Below are 15415 nucleotides of genomic sequence, written 5' to 3' on the forward strand. Positions count from 1 at the left end.
CCCCACTCCAGCCCCACGGCAGTTCTGCCGCTGGGGCGGCTCGGGTCCTCGGCTCGGCTTTTGGGGTTTCTCCGGCTTCCCCGCCGTGCTGGCAGGAGCACGGCCGGGGCAGAGGCGCGGGCAGTGCGGCAGACAGAGCCGCCGGTGCGGGTCCAGCACCTCCCCGCCTCGGCGCTGCTGCCGCTTGGCGATGATGGATGCTCGGGTGAAGGAACGAGGCTCCTGTGTGGCCTGAGCAGAAGGGAAGGTGATGAGCTCGTGCGTGCACACGTGTGTACACGTATGTGTGCGTGTGCTGACGCTGCGCTCGGGCAGGCGCGGGTCTGTCCTGCTGTCACTGGAAGGTGCTGCAGGGGGACTGGGAACACGTGGTGCCAGGTGGGTGCCGAGCTTGGGCAGCCCAGACGGAGGCTGCTGAGGTCAGTGTGGTCCTTCACCTGGGCCAAGGTTTTGCTGTCCCACAGAGCTACCCTGATTCCTGTGCTGGACCCTGAGTGCCGGGTTTCTGGGCCCATCATCCCAGGGGAAGCGCAGCTTGGGAAAGGCAGCATCTTCCTCAAATGCCTCTGTGCTGCATCGGAAATCCCGTCTCCCAGCCAGGCAAACCACTCCATTTGTGCTTTCAAGAGTTTAAAAATTCATGGCATCCTCCCTGCACTTGGCGTGGCCGGCGCGGTTCACCCAGCGGCGAGGACAGGCACACAGGTGCCAACCCTCCACCCCAGTGAGAAAGGCTGTGGAGTGTTTGGTCCCTTGGGATGTCTGTGGCCGGTGTCCAAGTGGGGTCATGGCCAGAGCATGGCCAGCAGTGGTGGGGATGGCGAGGCCCAGGTCCCTCTCCCGCGCTGGTGGTGGGCTGGGAAGGCTGGTGTGGCTGCACAAGCATGGGCACGGGGTGTCCAGGGGCTGCGGCAGGGCTGCCGAGGCGGGCGCATGATTTATTGCACCCTCCTGCGGGCAGAGCCCGGGGACAGCCAGGGCTGCGCTGGATTTCACTCTTCCCAGAACTGTACTGTGGTCCCTGTGGCTGCTGCACATCTGACACTGAGCAAAAGCTGTCCCTGAGCTCCCACCCGTGCAGGGATGGTTTCTGTCCCTGTGGAGGATGCTTTGGACTGGCAGCCAGTGCAGGGCCCAGAGCCTGTCTTGCAGCATGGGAAATGTCCCTCTCCAGCTGGGATCCCCCTGTCCCTGGCCACATGAGGGGCTCAGCTGTTCTGCTCTCTTGCCCTGCGGAGCACTCTGGCGTGGATTGGCCTGAGTCTGGCAGCACCAGTAGTGGCAGCACAGCCAGACGGATGCTCGCAGTGCCGGCAGGGCTGGGAAAAGTGGAGCTGCGGGTCCCTGGGAAGCAGCAACTTTCCTGGGTGTATGGCTCTGCACCCTGCACCCAGTTCCCCCTGCCTGGTTTGATTTGACCATTGTGTTCTGCATCTCTTCCTCCCTGCTCTCCCAGAAGCCTCCTGCTCCTTGGCAGCAGCTCTGGACTTGCAAGCCAGGAGGAGGGTTTTATTACAGGATTTGGAGTTGGATTTTTACCCGGCTGATGAGCACGATGGAGGTGAAAATCTCCATCCTCAGCCTGGGGTTTATCCTGTGCTGAGGTTCTGCACCCAGCACTTGGAGACAGGTATTCCTGTTGCATGTCACAACAGGCGTCAGGGACAGGGACGTCACTGGCGGCCAGAACATGGAGCAGAGGCATGGGCCCTGCGCAGCTGATGGGCCCCTCAATGGGTGTGCCTGGCACCTGCTTTAGCTCTGAATTTGCACCGAGTTTTAGGCTGTCCACCTGTGCCACCCGCACCCTAGGAGCACACAGGAGCAATGCTGCTTCTGCCTCTGGGCACGTGCCCACCTCAGAGCTGGCTCTGGCCAGCTGGCCTGGCTCACCTCTGTGTAAGCAGGGGCATCTGAGAAAGTTCAACTCTCCCTGAGTTGACTGTGCCATGGGGTCTGGGGGGACTTGGTTGTGACCCCCTGGGTTACAGGTTCCTGTCCAAACCCTTTATGGGTTTGTAAGGAGGTGTACCATGATAAAGTGCCTGAGCCAGTGCCCAGGACTGAGTCTGCTGGGCTGGCCAGTCCGTCAAGAGCTGGGACATGCCTGGGTCTGCATGCAGTAACTGCCCTCATCCCCTTCAGCTCACACAGTGCTCTCCCTGCCAGGAGCCTGTGGCTGGGTTGGTTCCCGAGGATGCTGCTGATGTTCCATAGCTCCCAGCCCCAGCATTTTCAGCTATGTTGGGATTTGAAGGAATGACCAAGTAATGAAATTCTCAGCAAAACTTCAGTTCTTCCAGCACCAGGGATGGCTCAGTAGTGCCAGTGGCTCTTCCAGGTGCTCTGGGTGCCTCTCAGCTCACTCTGCTCCAGTTCTCCCATGTGGCCACCCTGGCCTGGCTGCAGGAGCCGTGGTCTGTGGCATTCCAGGTTGTGCAGCCACACTGTGCCCAGCAACTTCTCCTGACACTGTCGTGCTCCAAGACCAGGACTTCTGGAGGGCTGGAGGGCAGGGGCCATGGGAGGGTGGGTGCATGTCTGCAGCAGAGCAGCCTGGGCCAGCGAGAATGCCCCCATCTTTGGTGGGACTTGGCAGGGACATTTGGCTCTTGCTCAGTGAGGGTCGGGGTGTGGAAGGACTTTTTGGTGGCTTCGTTTTGTTAACAGAGGATTCAGTCACTGCTTGAAACACATCTCTGATGTTGTTGTGAGTGAGCAGGTGATGGCTGCAGGACAGGGCTCAGTGCTGACCCAGAGCAGACCTGGGCTCTGAGGCTCAGCATCAGTGCCGTGCCCTGGCACTGCCCTGGTGCAGCCCCAGCCACGTGCAGATCTGACCCCAGCCCAGGCTGATGTACAGGTGTGCTGAAGCCCTGCAGTGCTGCCCCTGGGATGCTCCTCGCTGGGATCATCCCCGCTGCTCGCAGTCACACCATGGCACAGGAGATTTGGCTGAGCAGCACCTAGCCCGCCGGGAAACAGCCTCTGCAAATCCTGCTTGGAAAATTCCTTTCCAAAAGGGCTGCTGCCAAGTTTAGCATGTTATATTTTTAGGGAGCAGGTCTATTCCGAGCGGTGTTGCCGCGTGTTGCAGCAGCGGGTTCGTTTCAAACTGGGTTTCTCCCCCTGCCCAGGCGTCGCACGGCTGCGGACCTGGCACGGCAGCTCCGGGCTCTGGCCATGCTGTGGCAGCTGCCCCGCTCCATGAGGACAGGCTTTAAAGCCCCAAAAACATGTTTCCTGGTTCGGTTCTTTTGTATTGAAAACACTGACATTCATTTTAGCTTTGCAAAGCTGCTTTTCCCACAATAGCTGTGATTTTGGCCCACACTGCCTGGCAATGCTCTTTTTATAGGTATATTCCTATTTTTATGCTATAGCGATGGGTGAATGAGTAGATTAAATTAGATTTAGTATCTGTCATTCTTTAAACCATCACATGCAGTTGGAGGGGGGAGTGTAACAAAGAAAAGCTAATTAGAAGAGTGGGTTCAGGCCACCCCCACCAGTTCCACCAGCTGCAGTATCCCTGGCCCTGGGGCTGCCCCCACTCAGGGGCCACCATCCACACAGGAAGATGCTTTTGAAATATGATTGTCTTTGCAGCCCCCAGGCCAGGCCAGCTCCACAGTCTGCAGCCAGGGCTGGGCAGGGTGCTGGGTGCTGCAGCTGGGCACCCCAGGCACCTCCAGGAGTTTCAGGGTCACTTGGCTGCCTGGCTGCTCTCCCCACAGGGATGAGGGCTCCTGTGTCTGTGGGATAGTGAGCTTCCATAGAGGGGCACCAAGGGGCACTGTACCCCCCCGGGAAGGGCGTTAGTCACTTGAGTGCCACTGGTTTTTGTAAGCAGGTGTGGGGCTGGGTGCTGGGAGGGCGTAGGGAGCTGTGCCAGTGTTGGGAAGGCTGGGAAGAGTGTCTGGGCACAGGAGAACTAGATGTCCAAGGAGGGAGCTGGATCTTCCAGTGCTGGTGTGAGCCTAGCAGCATGTTGTCAGAGGCTGTGCAGTCCTGGCCGTGCCATGGCTACTGACCCAGTGACATGCCATTGCATTGAGCAGGCTGGGAGCTGTGGGTGGCAGCTGTGAGCTGCTGCAGGGTTCACCCCTCCACTGGCCATGGGCAGCCCTGGCAGGGCTTTAAGCTGCACCACCTCCCTTGGCATTCCAGGGGCCAGGAGGGAGCAGTGTGCCCCCTCACTGCCTGGAGCATCCCAGCAGGTGAAGAGTTTGTGGTGGGCCCTGCAGTGCTGTGGGCATTGCCTGCCAGGGGTTGGGTGCTGTTCCCAAATTCCATACAAGCCCTGCTGTGCCTAGCCACCATCCACACCCAGGTTCTCACCACAGCCTTCAAACAGCTCCTGTGGAAAATCAAAACTGGGGAGAAAAGAGTGGGAGCAGGCGACAGTGGCAGCTTATTTGTGATCTGCATTGTGTGGGGAGCCCTTAATTAGAGGTAATTAGACTAATTAACTTGCAAATGAGAAACTCGTCTTTTTCTCCTTTTCTTTTAGAAGAAAAAATAGAAAAGATGAACAACAAGATAAATACTGAGGCTAATTACGTTGTACCTGCCACAGACCCCTCCAGCCCATGGGATGCCTCCCTCCCCACCAGCCTGGCGCTGTGTGCCATCCCTGTCCGAGTGTCCTGTGGTGGCTGTCCCCACTCAGAGCTGGTCACACTGCCAGGCATGTCCCTGTGAGCCCCCGTGGCAGAAAGGGACCACTGGGCACCCCCTGCACACCCAGCAGGGACACGGTGTGTGTCCAGTGGCCTCCATGGTATCAGCCATTGCCAGGACCCAGTGGCCAGGCCCTGACAGTGGCCAGTGCCACAGAGGGCATGGCTCCAGCATCATACCTGGCACGCTCCCTGCCAAAGCCATCCCATCCCACCCCAGAGCGGAGCAGGGATGCCCCTTCTGTGACACCACCAGGTCCCCAGCTGTTTTCCAGCCCTTCTCTCATGGCATCTCTGCTTTCCCCTCACTCTGTGCCGCACACCCCAGGGGTTTTGTTAGCACAGCCCGGTTCAAATGTCTGATTAGTCTTTAGGAGATCGAGGGGTCAATTTTCCACAGCTCCTTCCTCTCCATTTAACTAATTTAACTGCACGATTGTTACAAATTTCATTTTATTATAGTGCTGCTTCTCAGTCCAATTGAATTACCAAAATCTCATTTTCTCAGAAGTGCTGAATATGTAATTAGAGGAAAAATTATGCTCCTGGCTGCCTATTAGAGAGGGCTGCGTGCAAGCACTGTCCAGGCACACACATGGGTCCGTGGTGCCACGGGTGCCCACATCGTCTGGGCGAGCAAGTGCCACATGCAGCTGTGCCAGAGCCCCAGCACAGAGACAGTGGTGTGACAGTGACAGGGTCTGTGGGTGGGTGAGGGGCTCTGCGGGTGCAGGACCCAGGGTTCAGCTGGGTTCCTGGAGCCCTGTGAGATGTGGGGACAGGTTTGGGGCTGGCAGTGGAGCTGGTGAGGGGCTTGTGGGAGGTATGAGGCCCGTGGATGTGGCCACTGATCCCACTGCTCGCAGGTCTGGAGCTGTCTGTGTGCAGCTGGGCTCTGGCAGCTCCACGTGAACATTTTAGAGCCCCAGCCCTTTCTAGCAGGGGGAACACAGCAGCTGCCCCCAGGCCCGCTGGAGCAGCAGACTGGTCGCCACTGAGCCATGCCATGTGTGGGTATCTGCATCTGACACACTGCTGCCTGCAGAGCTCAGGAGGATGCTGGTGAGGACTCGGGTTATCTCCAGCCCATCCCTGGGCTCTGCAGCCTAGCTTGTACCTCGTGTGCCACCTGTCATAACCTTTTGGTGGCAATTGGGGACCAAACACTGCTGGAAATCCCAGCCAGCACTGCATACACCAGGTCTGACTCGCCCCGGTGTGCCTGGAGGCAGAGCTGTGCCAGGGATGCCACCAAGGACTCCTACAGGTGTGCCCTGGCACCGCTGGCAGTCCCAGGAGCTGCCCTGGGTGAGCCCGGGCCCCGGTGGCGATGTCGGGCTGTGTTCAGGGGGGAGCCAGAGGGCTGTGCATCCCGGAGCTCCGTTCCTTCCCCGCCGTGCCCGATCCCGCCGTGTCCCCGGCGCTGGCGCAGCCGTCAGTCCCGCCCGGTGCAGCGGCGCCGGTACACGGCGAGCTGGGAGCTGCCGGCCGTGCAGGCGGGGGTGGCCGGGAGCCCCCCCAAGCACCCCCGTCTCGCCTTGGTTACACAACATTATCATTTCATAATACTCTGAAATATACATGAAGTTGGCTGAATGCAGATGAAATTGCACCATTTACTTCATGAATATTTCATGAAGCCTCAGCTCCGAAGTTTCCAGCTGGCAGAGCCAGGAGCCGGGGCCGGACCGTGGCCCCTTCTGCCCGTGCCGGAGGTGACAGGGCCACACGTGCGGGTGTGTGCCCGGGCCAGCGTCCCCGCTCATCCCCGTGCCTGGAGTCACATCGCTCCGCTTGTCCTCCCCAGGCTGCCGGGGCAGGGGGGCAGCAGCGTCCCTGGCCCTGTGAGCTGGAGCCCAGGGGGACCAAGGGCAGGAGCAGGCCAGGGGGATGCAGAGTGCCGGGACAGTGTGTGGCAGCCCAGAAAAATGGTGTTTCCCATGCCAACAGGCTGCTGTGCTTCCCCCGGCCGCTCCTCCTCCTCCCCCTCAGGTCCTGCCTGCTCACTGGAGCACTCCTTTCCCAGCGCAGCATCCCTGGCAGATGCCATTACCGACCTCTCACCCCTCCCTGCGCTCTGCTGATGAAGACATCCATTGCAGCAGCTGCTGCCACTGGGCCCTGCAGCTCCCCACTCCTCCCTGCTTCCTCCACAGCGTCCATCCCCATCATGCCTCCCAGCTCTCTGGGGGATCACTGTGGCCCCACTTCAGGGGCAAACAACCCACCACCACCTCCCGATATCCCCACAGTGGGCAGGGCTGGTCCCTTCTGGGGCTCCCTCACCCCACTGCCCGCAGCCAGGAGCTCTGGGCTGGTGCCTGCACAGCACTGGGCACTGCTTGGTATGGATGGCACAGCTTTTGGGGTAATGAAATATTTACAGGTCAGTGGTTTTGTGAGAAATGACAGGGATCAGTCAATTCCTTTTCAGGGAGTAATTTTCTTCCCCTTCATGGCCTCTGTTCCATGTTGACAGTCATTAGCATGAGCGAGGGCCGGGTCCAAGGGGGAACGCTGCATCTGTCATGCAGATGAGTCGTGCTGGGCACGGTGATGCGGTGATGCCCACATGGGCCCAGGATGCCTGGGGGCTACCTTGGGCCATGCCAGGACCCTTCTGCCTCCACTGGGGCATTTCTTGAATCTGTCTCTTCTGCTCAGCACAGTGCCACATTGCCTTGCTCCTGGGCAGTGGGATAGGGGCAGATGGCCCCATCAGTCTCCCTGGCGGGCACAGTGGGCTCCCCACAGGAGACGTTTGGAATTGCTGAGCACCCTTCCCTGTGCTCAGCGGTGACCTCATGATGTAGCAAGGGTGTGACCTGGCATTAGCAAGCAGGTAGGAGCCATTCGAGGTCACAGCAAAGTGGTTTCTGCCTGCCCTGCCCTGCTTGCACTCCTTGCTTGCCCTGCCTGCAGAATATGTTTACTGAGGCTCTGCAGCTGGCAGGGGCACCTGGGGGGCTCTGCAGATGCTGTGGTGCTGTGGGCCACTCTTTCCCCCTGCAGCAGGTGTCTGGTTCCCAGTGGGAGGAGCAGGACAGCTGCAGGTAGTGGGGACTGCTGTCAGGGTGGGGAGGTGTGATAGTGACAGGGCTGTCTTCCTTCTCCAGTTGCTCCAGCACTCCACACATGGCTTCATCCAGCTGTGCATGCGTCGTGACCTAATAGTGCTGTGACCAAGCACGGTCAGCTGTGACTGGGCAGTGCCGTGCCATCACCTCCAGGCAGTGCCATCCATCACCAGGCAGTGCCGTGCCATCACCAGGCAGTGCCATCCATCACCAGGCAGTGTCATGCCATCACCAGGCAGTGCTGTGCCATCACCAGGCAGTGCCATCCATCACCAGGCAGTGTCATGCCATCACCAGGCAGTGCCATCCATCACCAGGCAGTGCCATCCATCACCAGGCAGTGCCGTGCCATCACCAGGCAGTGCTGTGCCATCACCAGGCAGTGCCATCCATCACCAGGCAGTGCCATCCATCACCAGGCAGTGCCGTGCCATCACCAGGCAGTGCCGGGCTGTGACTGGGCAGTGCCGGGCTGTGACTGGGCAGTGCCATGCCATGACCAGGCTGTGTTGTGCTGTGCCACCCCTGCGCCATCAGCACTGCACAGTGCAGGCAGGGCGCAGCCACGGGCAGGGTTGGCTGGTGGGCTCCTGGGCTGGAGATGGGACTGGGGTCAGGCCAAGGCAGCAGGATGGCCACGAGGCTTGCAGGAAACTGGCATGTCTGTGGCAGCTGCGGGAGCAGCAGGGGACAGGTGCTGATGACCAGCCCAGAGCCCGAGGCCCTCGTGCCTGGCCCCATCACGCTGTGCAGGAGGGGCTCCTGCCACGGCCGAGCTTTGGGGGCCCTTCGCAAGTGCTCGTGGCTGGCAGCTGCTCCATCCGTAGTGCAGGGCTCTGCACTCAGGTGATTGCTCTGACCTGTCCTCTGCATCTGGGGGCTCCTGGCACGTTATTTTCTTTAAAAAGGAACAAATGTGGGAAATGGCATCGTCAGCCCCGAGCTGACAGGCACAATCACCAAAATGCGGTGTCGGCAGGAACTGGCCCCACGCGCTAAATGACTTGAAAGGAAATGGCCTGGATTGTGCTGAGGAGGCAGAGTGTGGGGGGAAGAAGCAAGTGGAGCAAACAAAAAAACTTCATTAATTAAAGAAACTCATTAATGAGGGACATTTAATCAGCTAAAGATGATATCTACCCCTTGCCTGCTGCAGCAACCACTGTGCAGGACTGGTGGTGCAAGACTGAGCCGTGGGGAGGACAGAAGACACTGCACAGGGGACACCTGGCAGGGGACATGGGGCAGAGGTCACCACAGGGGGGACACTGCAAAGGGGAAAGCACACAGGGGAACTTGGGCTCCCTGTCCCAACCTCTCCATTGCCTTCACTGGGGCAGTGGTGTTTCAGCACAGGGTCGTGCCACAGTCCTGCTGGTACCTGCCCGAGCAGGTAGGCAGCAGAGGTGCCAGACTACTGCTCATGCCCCCTTTGGTGCCAGCTTTGCTCCAGGTTGAGGCACTGAACTGATTTGTCTCATTTTGAGTGAGGCCAAGGGCTGTTAAGGACCAGAATTTATTTTACTGCAAGCATCAGAAGCACCATGTGGGAGCGTCCCCGTGCCCCAGGAGGGCTGAGTGCTGGCAGAGCAAAGGGTGTCTATCAGAGCCCCTGTCCCTTGCACCCAGTGGCCAGCACTGTGCCGTGGGCTCCCTGCATGGCCAGGCACCCTGAGCTGGGGTTCTCTTGGGCTGCAGAGGTGGGTCCCCAGGGACCCCCTGGGTGGTCAGTGCTCAGTAAAGGGGCTCCAGCCACCTTCTGGGAGGAACAGAGGGACACTCACTGCTTGGGGCAGCATGGGGTGTGGAACTGAGTAGGTGATGTCCACGGGCAGCACACAGCCAAACTTAGCGTTCCCTTCCCCATGGGACCCTCCCCTGCAGCAGCCCCAGTTGAGCAGCTCTGTCCCCAGTGGGGTGGTGAGGCCCTGGAAGTGGATGGGATGAGCTGGAAGCTGTGGATCTGTGGATCTGCATCATCCGCAGCTCCAGTGCCATGAGCAGCAACCAGGGGAACCTAGTAGTCCCTGAATTAAATCCTGCCCAGGCTGGCAGGCACTGCAGCAGCTCTAATTAATAATTGATACAAACGTGGCTGTTGGGACAGGCTGGGAGGGCCCAAAACCTGGGCAGGTGGGGACAGTCCCTGCTGACATCCTGGGCCCTGCGTGTTGGTGGCTGATCCTGGCTGTAGTGACAAGCGAGGGTGTATCCAGTGCAGAGCAGGCAGGAGGGACTTGGGCTGTTCCTGGTTCTGCATTAGCAGGCAGGGAGAGACAGGCACAGGGCGCCAGGGGTCAGGCAGGGATGGATGAGCACCAGGCACTGGGGAGGCAGGCAGGCGCTGGGAGAGTGACACGGTGACGGTCGGTGTGCGCCAGCTCCATGGAGAGGAGTTGGGTGCCGAGACCCAGTGGAGCACAGGATGGATCCCTCTGGCCTGCCAGGTAGAATTAAAGCTGGGGTGTGGGCAGGAGTGGCGTGGGCAGTTCCCGGGGCAGGGCCATCGATGGGCTGGGCTCCTGCACTCCCAGCCCACACAGGCAGGTGCATCAGGCTGGCGCGTCCGGCGCAGCTGAGTCAGCACGGGCAGGCGCTGCTGGTGCTGCCGATGACTTGCAGATCTGCAGCGGGTCTATTCCCGCTGGGTTTCCGTGTGTCCCCGGTGCGGCTCTGCTGCCGCCCTCACAGGCGCGACAGCCCTGTGGGCTGGGGATGACAGCTGCCAGTGCATCCCTCTGCCACCCCCACCCTCCCTCCCAAACATAAATCGGTGACACACACAATTAAGGGGTTTGTCTCTGCGGGCTGAGCCACAGATGGATTTCACAGGCCAGAGGCTGCTGCAGCACGTTGTAAAGCATCCAGGGGGCTGTGGGCGCTGCCCCCCGCAGCCCTGGCTCTGCCTCTGGGGGCTGCAGCTGTGCGGCCACAGGTGCAGCGCACACCTGTGCAAGGGGGACAGTCCACGGGTGTGTGTGAAGATAGACAGTAGGTGGAGGGGTGGGTGTGCAGAGCAGGCGCTATCTGGGAGCCCCACGCTGTACTCCCAGCCCCTCACAAACCCCAGCAGCCCTTGGCCCTTGGTGTGGGTGCAGCTCACCCCGTTTGACCAAGGCAGCCAAGCCAGCTTCGTTAGAGCAAAGGGCCTAATTAAATATTTAGCAGTTAATTGATCCCTCTCTGGTGTTTGCCAAAGGGCCATCAGCATCCCTCCCTGATACTCCTCCCAGCCTGCCCAGCTGGTGCTGGTGCTGTGCAGCTCCCAGCGTGATGCTGCTGACCAGGCGCCGCTTTGCCCTGTGCTGGGCTCCAAAATGGGGCCTGCCCAGTTCTCCCTTCCCAAGGAGAGGGGCATGGCAGCTTCAGGAGTTAAACTGTACATGGAAACCTCTGTCCTACCCAAGCCCAGCACAATGGGCAGGCAGGGGATGGGAGTGGGAAACGATGGGGTTCAGCTGCTGGCAGCGTGACCCCAAAGCCACCACAGCACAGAGACAGCCCAGGTTTGAGGGAGACACCAAAGGCTGGGATGTAGTGGGCTGGGTGGGGCTGGGGCTGGCTGTGGAGATGAGAACCCCATCCTGGGCAAGTGGCAGGCCAGGTGTGCCAGCAGCTGAGGGGGCCGGTGCCGCTCTCTTGGCAGGGTAACCAGGACGCCACGGCTCCGCCGGACGCGATGGCTCAGCCCTACCCCCCAGCCCAGTACCCCCCACCCCCCCAGAACGGGATCCCTGCAGAGTACGCGCCGCCACACCCCCACCCCACGCAGGACTACTCGGGGCAGAGCACGGTACCAGAGCACGCCATGACCCTCTACACACCAGCACAGAGCCACCCTGAGCAGCCGGGCACCGATGCCAGCACACAGTCCATAGCAGGGACACAGACGGTACCGGTAAGGCAGCGCCTCGGGGCAGTGCCAGAGGCACGGGGGGGGTGCTGGGGCAGCCCTGCTGCGGGGGTCCAGGGCAGCGCCAGAGCTGCTCGGGGGGTCCTGGGGCAGTGGTGATGCTTGGCCAAAGTCCCACAGGGTACCAGGCTGGGTGTTCCTGCCATCACTCCCCCTCACAGCCCCCCATCATTTCTCATCACTCATCATCCACTTGCTTGGCTCTGCTTTACAAGACCGTGACAATTACACCACTGGAATGCAGCACCAGGAAGGTGCTGAGCTCTGCACTTTCCAGTCCTTCCATATGGTCCTGAGTGCAGCATCTCCACCCCCACCCCGAGCATCCCCATAGCCCCACCAGCATCCCCCTGGCTCGCCAGGACAGAGGGCTACCCATGAGGTACTGCCCAGAACCTGGGGACCACAGGGTCCAGGGTGTCCCTGCGGGCAGACAGGGCCAAGCACTGGGCAGGGGCACATTCCCACTGGGGACAGGGGCTGGCATGGTCAGGGGCTGATGGCAGTGGTGCCTCCCCCAGCAGACAGACGAGGCGGCACAGACAGACAGCCAGCAGCTACACTCCTCAGACAACACAGACAAGCAACAGCCCAAGAGGTTACACGTCTCCAACATTCCCTTTCGATTCCGGGACCCCGACCTGCGGCAAATGTTTGGGGTGAGTACAGCGCCATCCACCCATCACATCCCTGCTCCCTGCTCAGTGCTGCCCTGTGGCACCATCGGGACCTCAGCACTGTCACCTCCCAAGGGACATTCTGCCCAGCCCCTGTGCACGGAGCAGGGAGTTACACAGAGCCCTCGTCCCCCTCCACTGTTTGTTTTCCAGCCCTTATTAGGACTCAGAGTAGTGTTAGTTAATGAAATTTTGGATGACACTCCCAAGTCCTGTCAGCCATGGGAGGGACAAGGGCTTTCCCTTGCATGACCCTGGGAGTCCCCAGGTCTGGCCCCCAAGGCAGCCCTCTGCCCACCCCTGGCACAGAACCCCATGCCAGCAGCTCTGGGTGCAGGGCCAGGGGCTTTGCAGGCACTGACCCCTCTGTTCTCTCCACTTGCAGCAATTCGGGAAAATTCTGGACGTGGAGATCATTTTCAATGAGCGGGGCTCCAAGGTGGGTGATGCCCATGGCCAGCACCATACAGCAAGTCCTGGGGAGGGTGTCAGTGGAGCCAGGTTGCCCAGCAGTGCTGTAACCTGCTCTCCCCTCCTCTCCTGTCCCATGGGACCCTGGCATGCAGTGCCCCGTCGGAGCAGCCCTGGTTCCAACTCGGGAGGTCGTGCAGGTCCCTGCATCTGGCACTGGAGGGAGGAGGGCTTGCTGTGTCCCACCACAGGCAGCTCGTGTCCCTCTGTGTCTGGATGTCTCTGTTGTATCTTCCCCACTTTCTGTGCCCCTCTCCCAAACTCTTCTCCCAGCTCGTGGGCGATTTTGGGGCCTCAGCCGGTACTCCCGGCCCCTGTGGGGACCCCAGTCTGGGCTCTTCATCTCTGCACTGTGGCAGCCTCACCTCCTGCGCCAGCTCTCCTGATTCACCCCCTCTCTCTCTCTGTCCCCACACCCTCTCTCTGTCTCTCTCTGTCTCTTTCTTTCTCCTTTTCTCCTCTGCTCACAGGGTTTTGGGTTTGTAACTTTTGAAACTAGCACAGATGCCGACCGGGCACGGGAGAAGCTGAATGGCACCATCGTAGAGGGCCGGAAGATTGAGGTGCTCAGATAAGTGTGCTAGTGCCGTGCCATGCCTGCGTGTGTGTGTCCCCCGCCTGGGTTATGGGACGCTTGGGGGCAGCTCCGGGTCCCAGGTACCCTGGGGAGCTGTGCCCGGCGCGTGCATGTGTCCCTGAATGTGGCACGGGAGCATGTGTGTCGGCTGTGGGAAGGTCGTCGCTTGGCACAAGGAGTGTCTGGCCCAGAGGAACCTCCCGGGTGCACGGAGAGCTGGGGCGTCAGCTGGGGCTGCATTCTGCCTGGTGCAGACAAGTCTGGCAGGCCCCCGTGCCCACAGCAGCCACCCCAAGTTCTGCAGGGAGCTTTGGGGCTCTGCCCCACATGCCAGCGCCCCTGCTCTGTGCTGGGAGGGAGGATCCACCCGCAGCTCCACACCTGCAGTGCCAGCAGCTGCCCAGGCCCAGAGGCTTGATTTCTCCAAGCTTAGCACAGGGATCTGGCTCTGCCCATTTGCCAGCAGCTCCCTGGTGGTGGCTGGCGAGTGGTGGGAAGCAGGGTGGCAGAGGGAGTGGGACAAAATCTCCCCAGCAGTGCTGACGGCAGAGAGGGAGCCTGGCAGGGCATGGCAGTGCCCCATGGACAAGGAAAACATCATCCAACAAAATCGGGCAGGAGCTCACAGGCAGCATGTCGGGGCTCGGCCTGAGCATGGCACCACAGCTCTCGGGGCACCAGGCAGCAGCCTGAGCCATGCTCACAGCTGGAGCATGGAGGCCTGGGCTGGCTGGAGGCACGGGCAGGGCTGTGTACAACGGGGTGCTGCAGGCACAGCCTTGTCTCGTGTCTCTGGTGCAGCCGGCATCCTTTGCTCCGGCATCCGAAGCAGCAGCAGCAGGCGCTGGGCGCAGCCGAGCGGGCCCTGGACCACAGCCTCGCCAGCTCCACATCCTTCAGGCACTGAGCCCCCGTCCCTCTCTCTCCAGGTGAACAACGCCACAGCCCGTGTCATGACCAACAAGAAGGTGGCCAACCCCTACACCAATGGTAAGGGCCAGCATCCAGAGAGCAGGGGCTGCAGCAGGCAGGGGCACCACCAGGCACCAGCACTGTCTGGCTGCTGTGGAGCTCTGGCAGTGAATGCCCTCCACACCTGCAGGCAAACGGGAGAGCAACTGCTCCTGCCCAATGCAGGAGTGCAGCCCCCATGACCTCCTCCTGCTTGGGATGAGGCTGTTGCCCCTCAGAGCACCATGGAAAGTGCCCTGTCTTCACTGGCTCTCTCTGCCCACAGGGTGGAAGCTGAACCCAGTGGTGGGAGCAGTCTACGGCCCTGAGTTCTACGCAGGTAACGTTGGGCTGCAGCAGTACTGCTGTGGGTTTCCCCCAAATGTCAGCTCTGCCCTGTGTCTGCTGCTGCTCTGTGCAGTGAGCAGCCCTAGGCACTTCTGCCTTCACACCTCCTGGACAGTTCCTCCTATCCTATCCTATCCTATCCTATCCTATCCTATCCTATCCTGTCCTGTCCTGTCCTGTCCTGTCCTGTCCTGTCCTGTCCTCTGTCCTGTCCCGTCCCGTCCCGTCCCGTCCCCAGCATCCCCAAGGGGCCATGTCCCTGCCAGTCTGAGGGTGCAGGGGTGGGCTGTGCCTCAGATGCCCCCCGGGGGCTGTGTAGACCTGCTGTGGAAAGCCCACAGGTATCCCCTGCCTCTTGCAGTAACGGGGTTCCCGTACCCCGCCACGGGAACGGCCGTGGCCTACCGAGGGGCACACCTACGGGGCCGAGGCCGCGCCGTCTACAACACCTTCCGGGCCGCGCCGCCGCCGCCGCCCATCCCCACCTACGGCGCGTGAGTACCGGGGGGCTGCCGGGCGGGGGGCGTGGGCTGCCACACTGCTCCGGGTCTGCCCTGGCATCGTCAGGAACGGGCTGCAGCTCCTGCAGCACCTGCCTGCCCACAGGCTCTGTCCCAGCCCCACTCTGCTGCCCTCAGGTGACCCACACACTCACCAGCCTCCTGCCCACCAAGGCACAAGATGTTATTCCAGCCAGGATGGTTGGTTGAATGGAAACT

The 15415-nt window shown here is 60.8% G+C and overlaps 1 protein-coding gene across 15 annotated transcripts in view; it reads left to right on the top strand.

Annotated features, from left to right (window-relative positions):
• RBFOX3 (RNA binding fox-1 homolog 3) overlaps nucleotides 1-15415 on the top strand; it is a 135956-nt gene that overhangs the window by 116356 nt on the left and 4185 nt on the right. For 14 of the 15 annotated variants that reach the window (XM_021534133.3, XM_021534125.3, XM_021534130.3 and 11 more), the window contains 7 exons: nucleotides 11406-11657; nucleotides 12194-12331; nucleotides 12735-12788; nucleotides 13291-13383; nucleotides 14327-14387; nucleotides 14635-14688; nucleotides 15058-15190. In XM_021534133.3, coding sequence (XP_021389808.1) covers nucleotides 11406-11657; nucleotides 12194-12331; nucleotides 12735-12788; nucleotides 13291-13383; nucleotides 14327-14387; nucleotides 14635-14688; nucleotides 15058-15190 — 785 coding nt within the window. The remainder of the gene's footprint in view (nucleotides 1-11405; nucleotides 11658-12193; nucleotides 12332-12734; nucleotides 12789-13290; nucleotides 13384-14326; nucleotides 14388-14634; nucleotides 14689-15057; nucleotides 15191-15415) is intronic. The other variant, XM_021534135.3, reaches the window with a different exon arrangement.

This window comes from Lonchura striata, chromosome 19 (genome assembly GCF_046129695.1).
Source record: "Lonchura striata isolate bLonStr1 chromosome 19, bLonStr1.mat, whole genome shotgun sequence".
In the NCBI taxonomy this organism is placed as follows: Eukaryota; Metazoa; Chordata; class Aves; order Passeriformes; family Estrildidae; genus Lonchura; species Lonchura striata.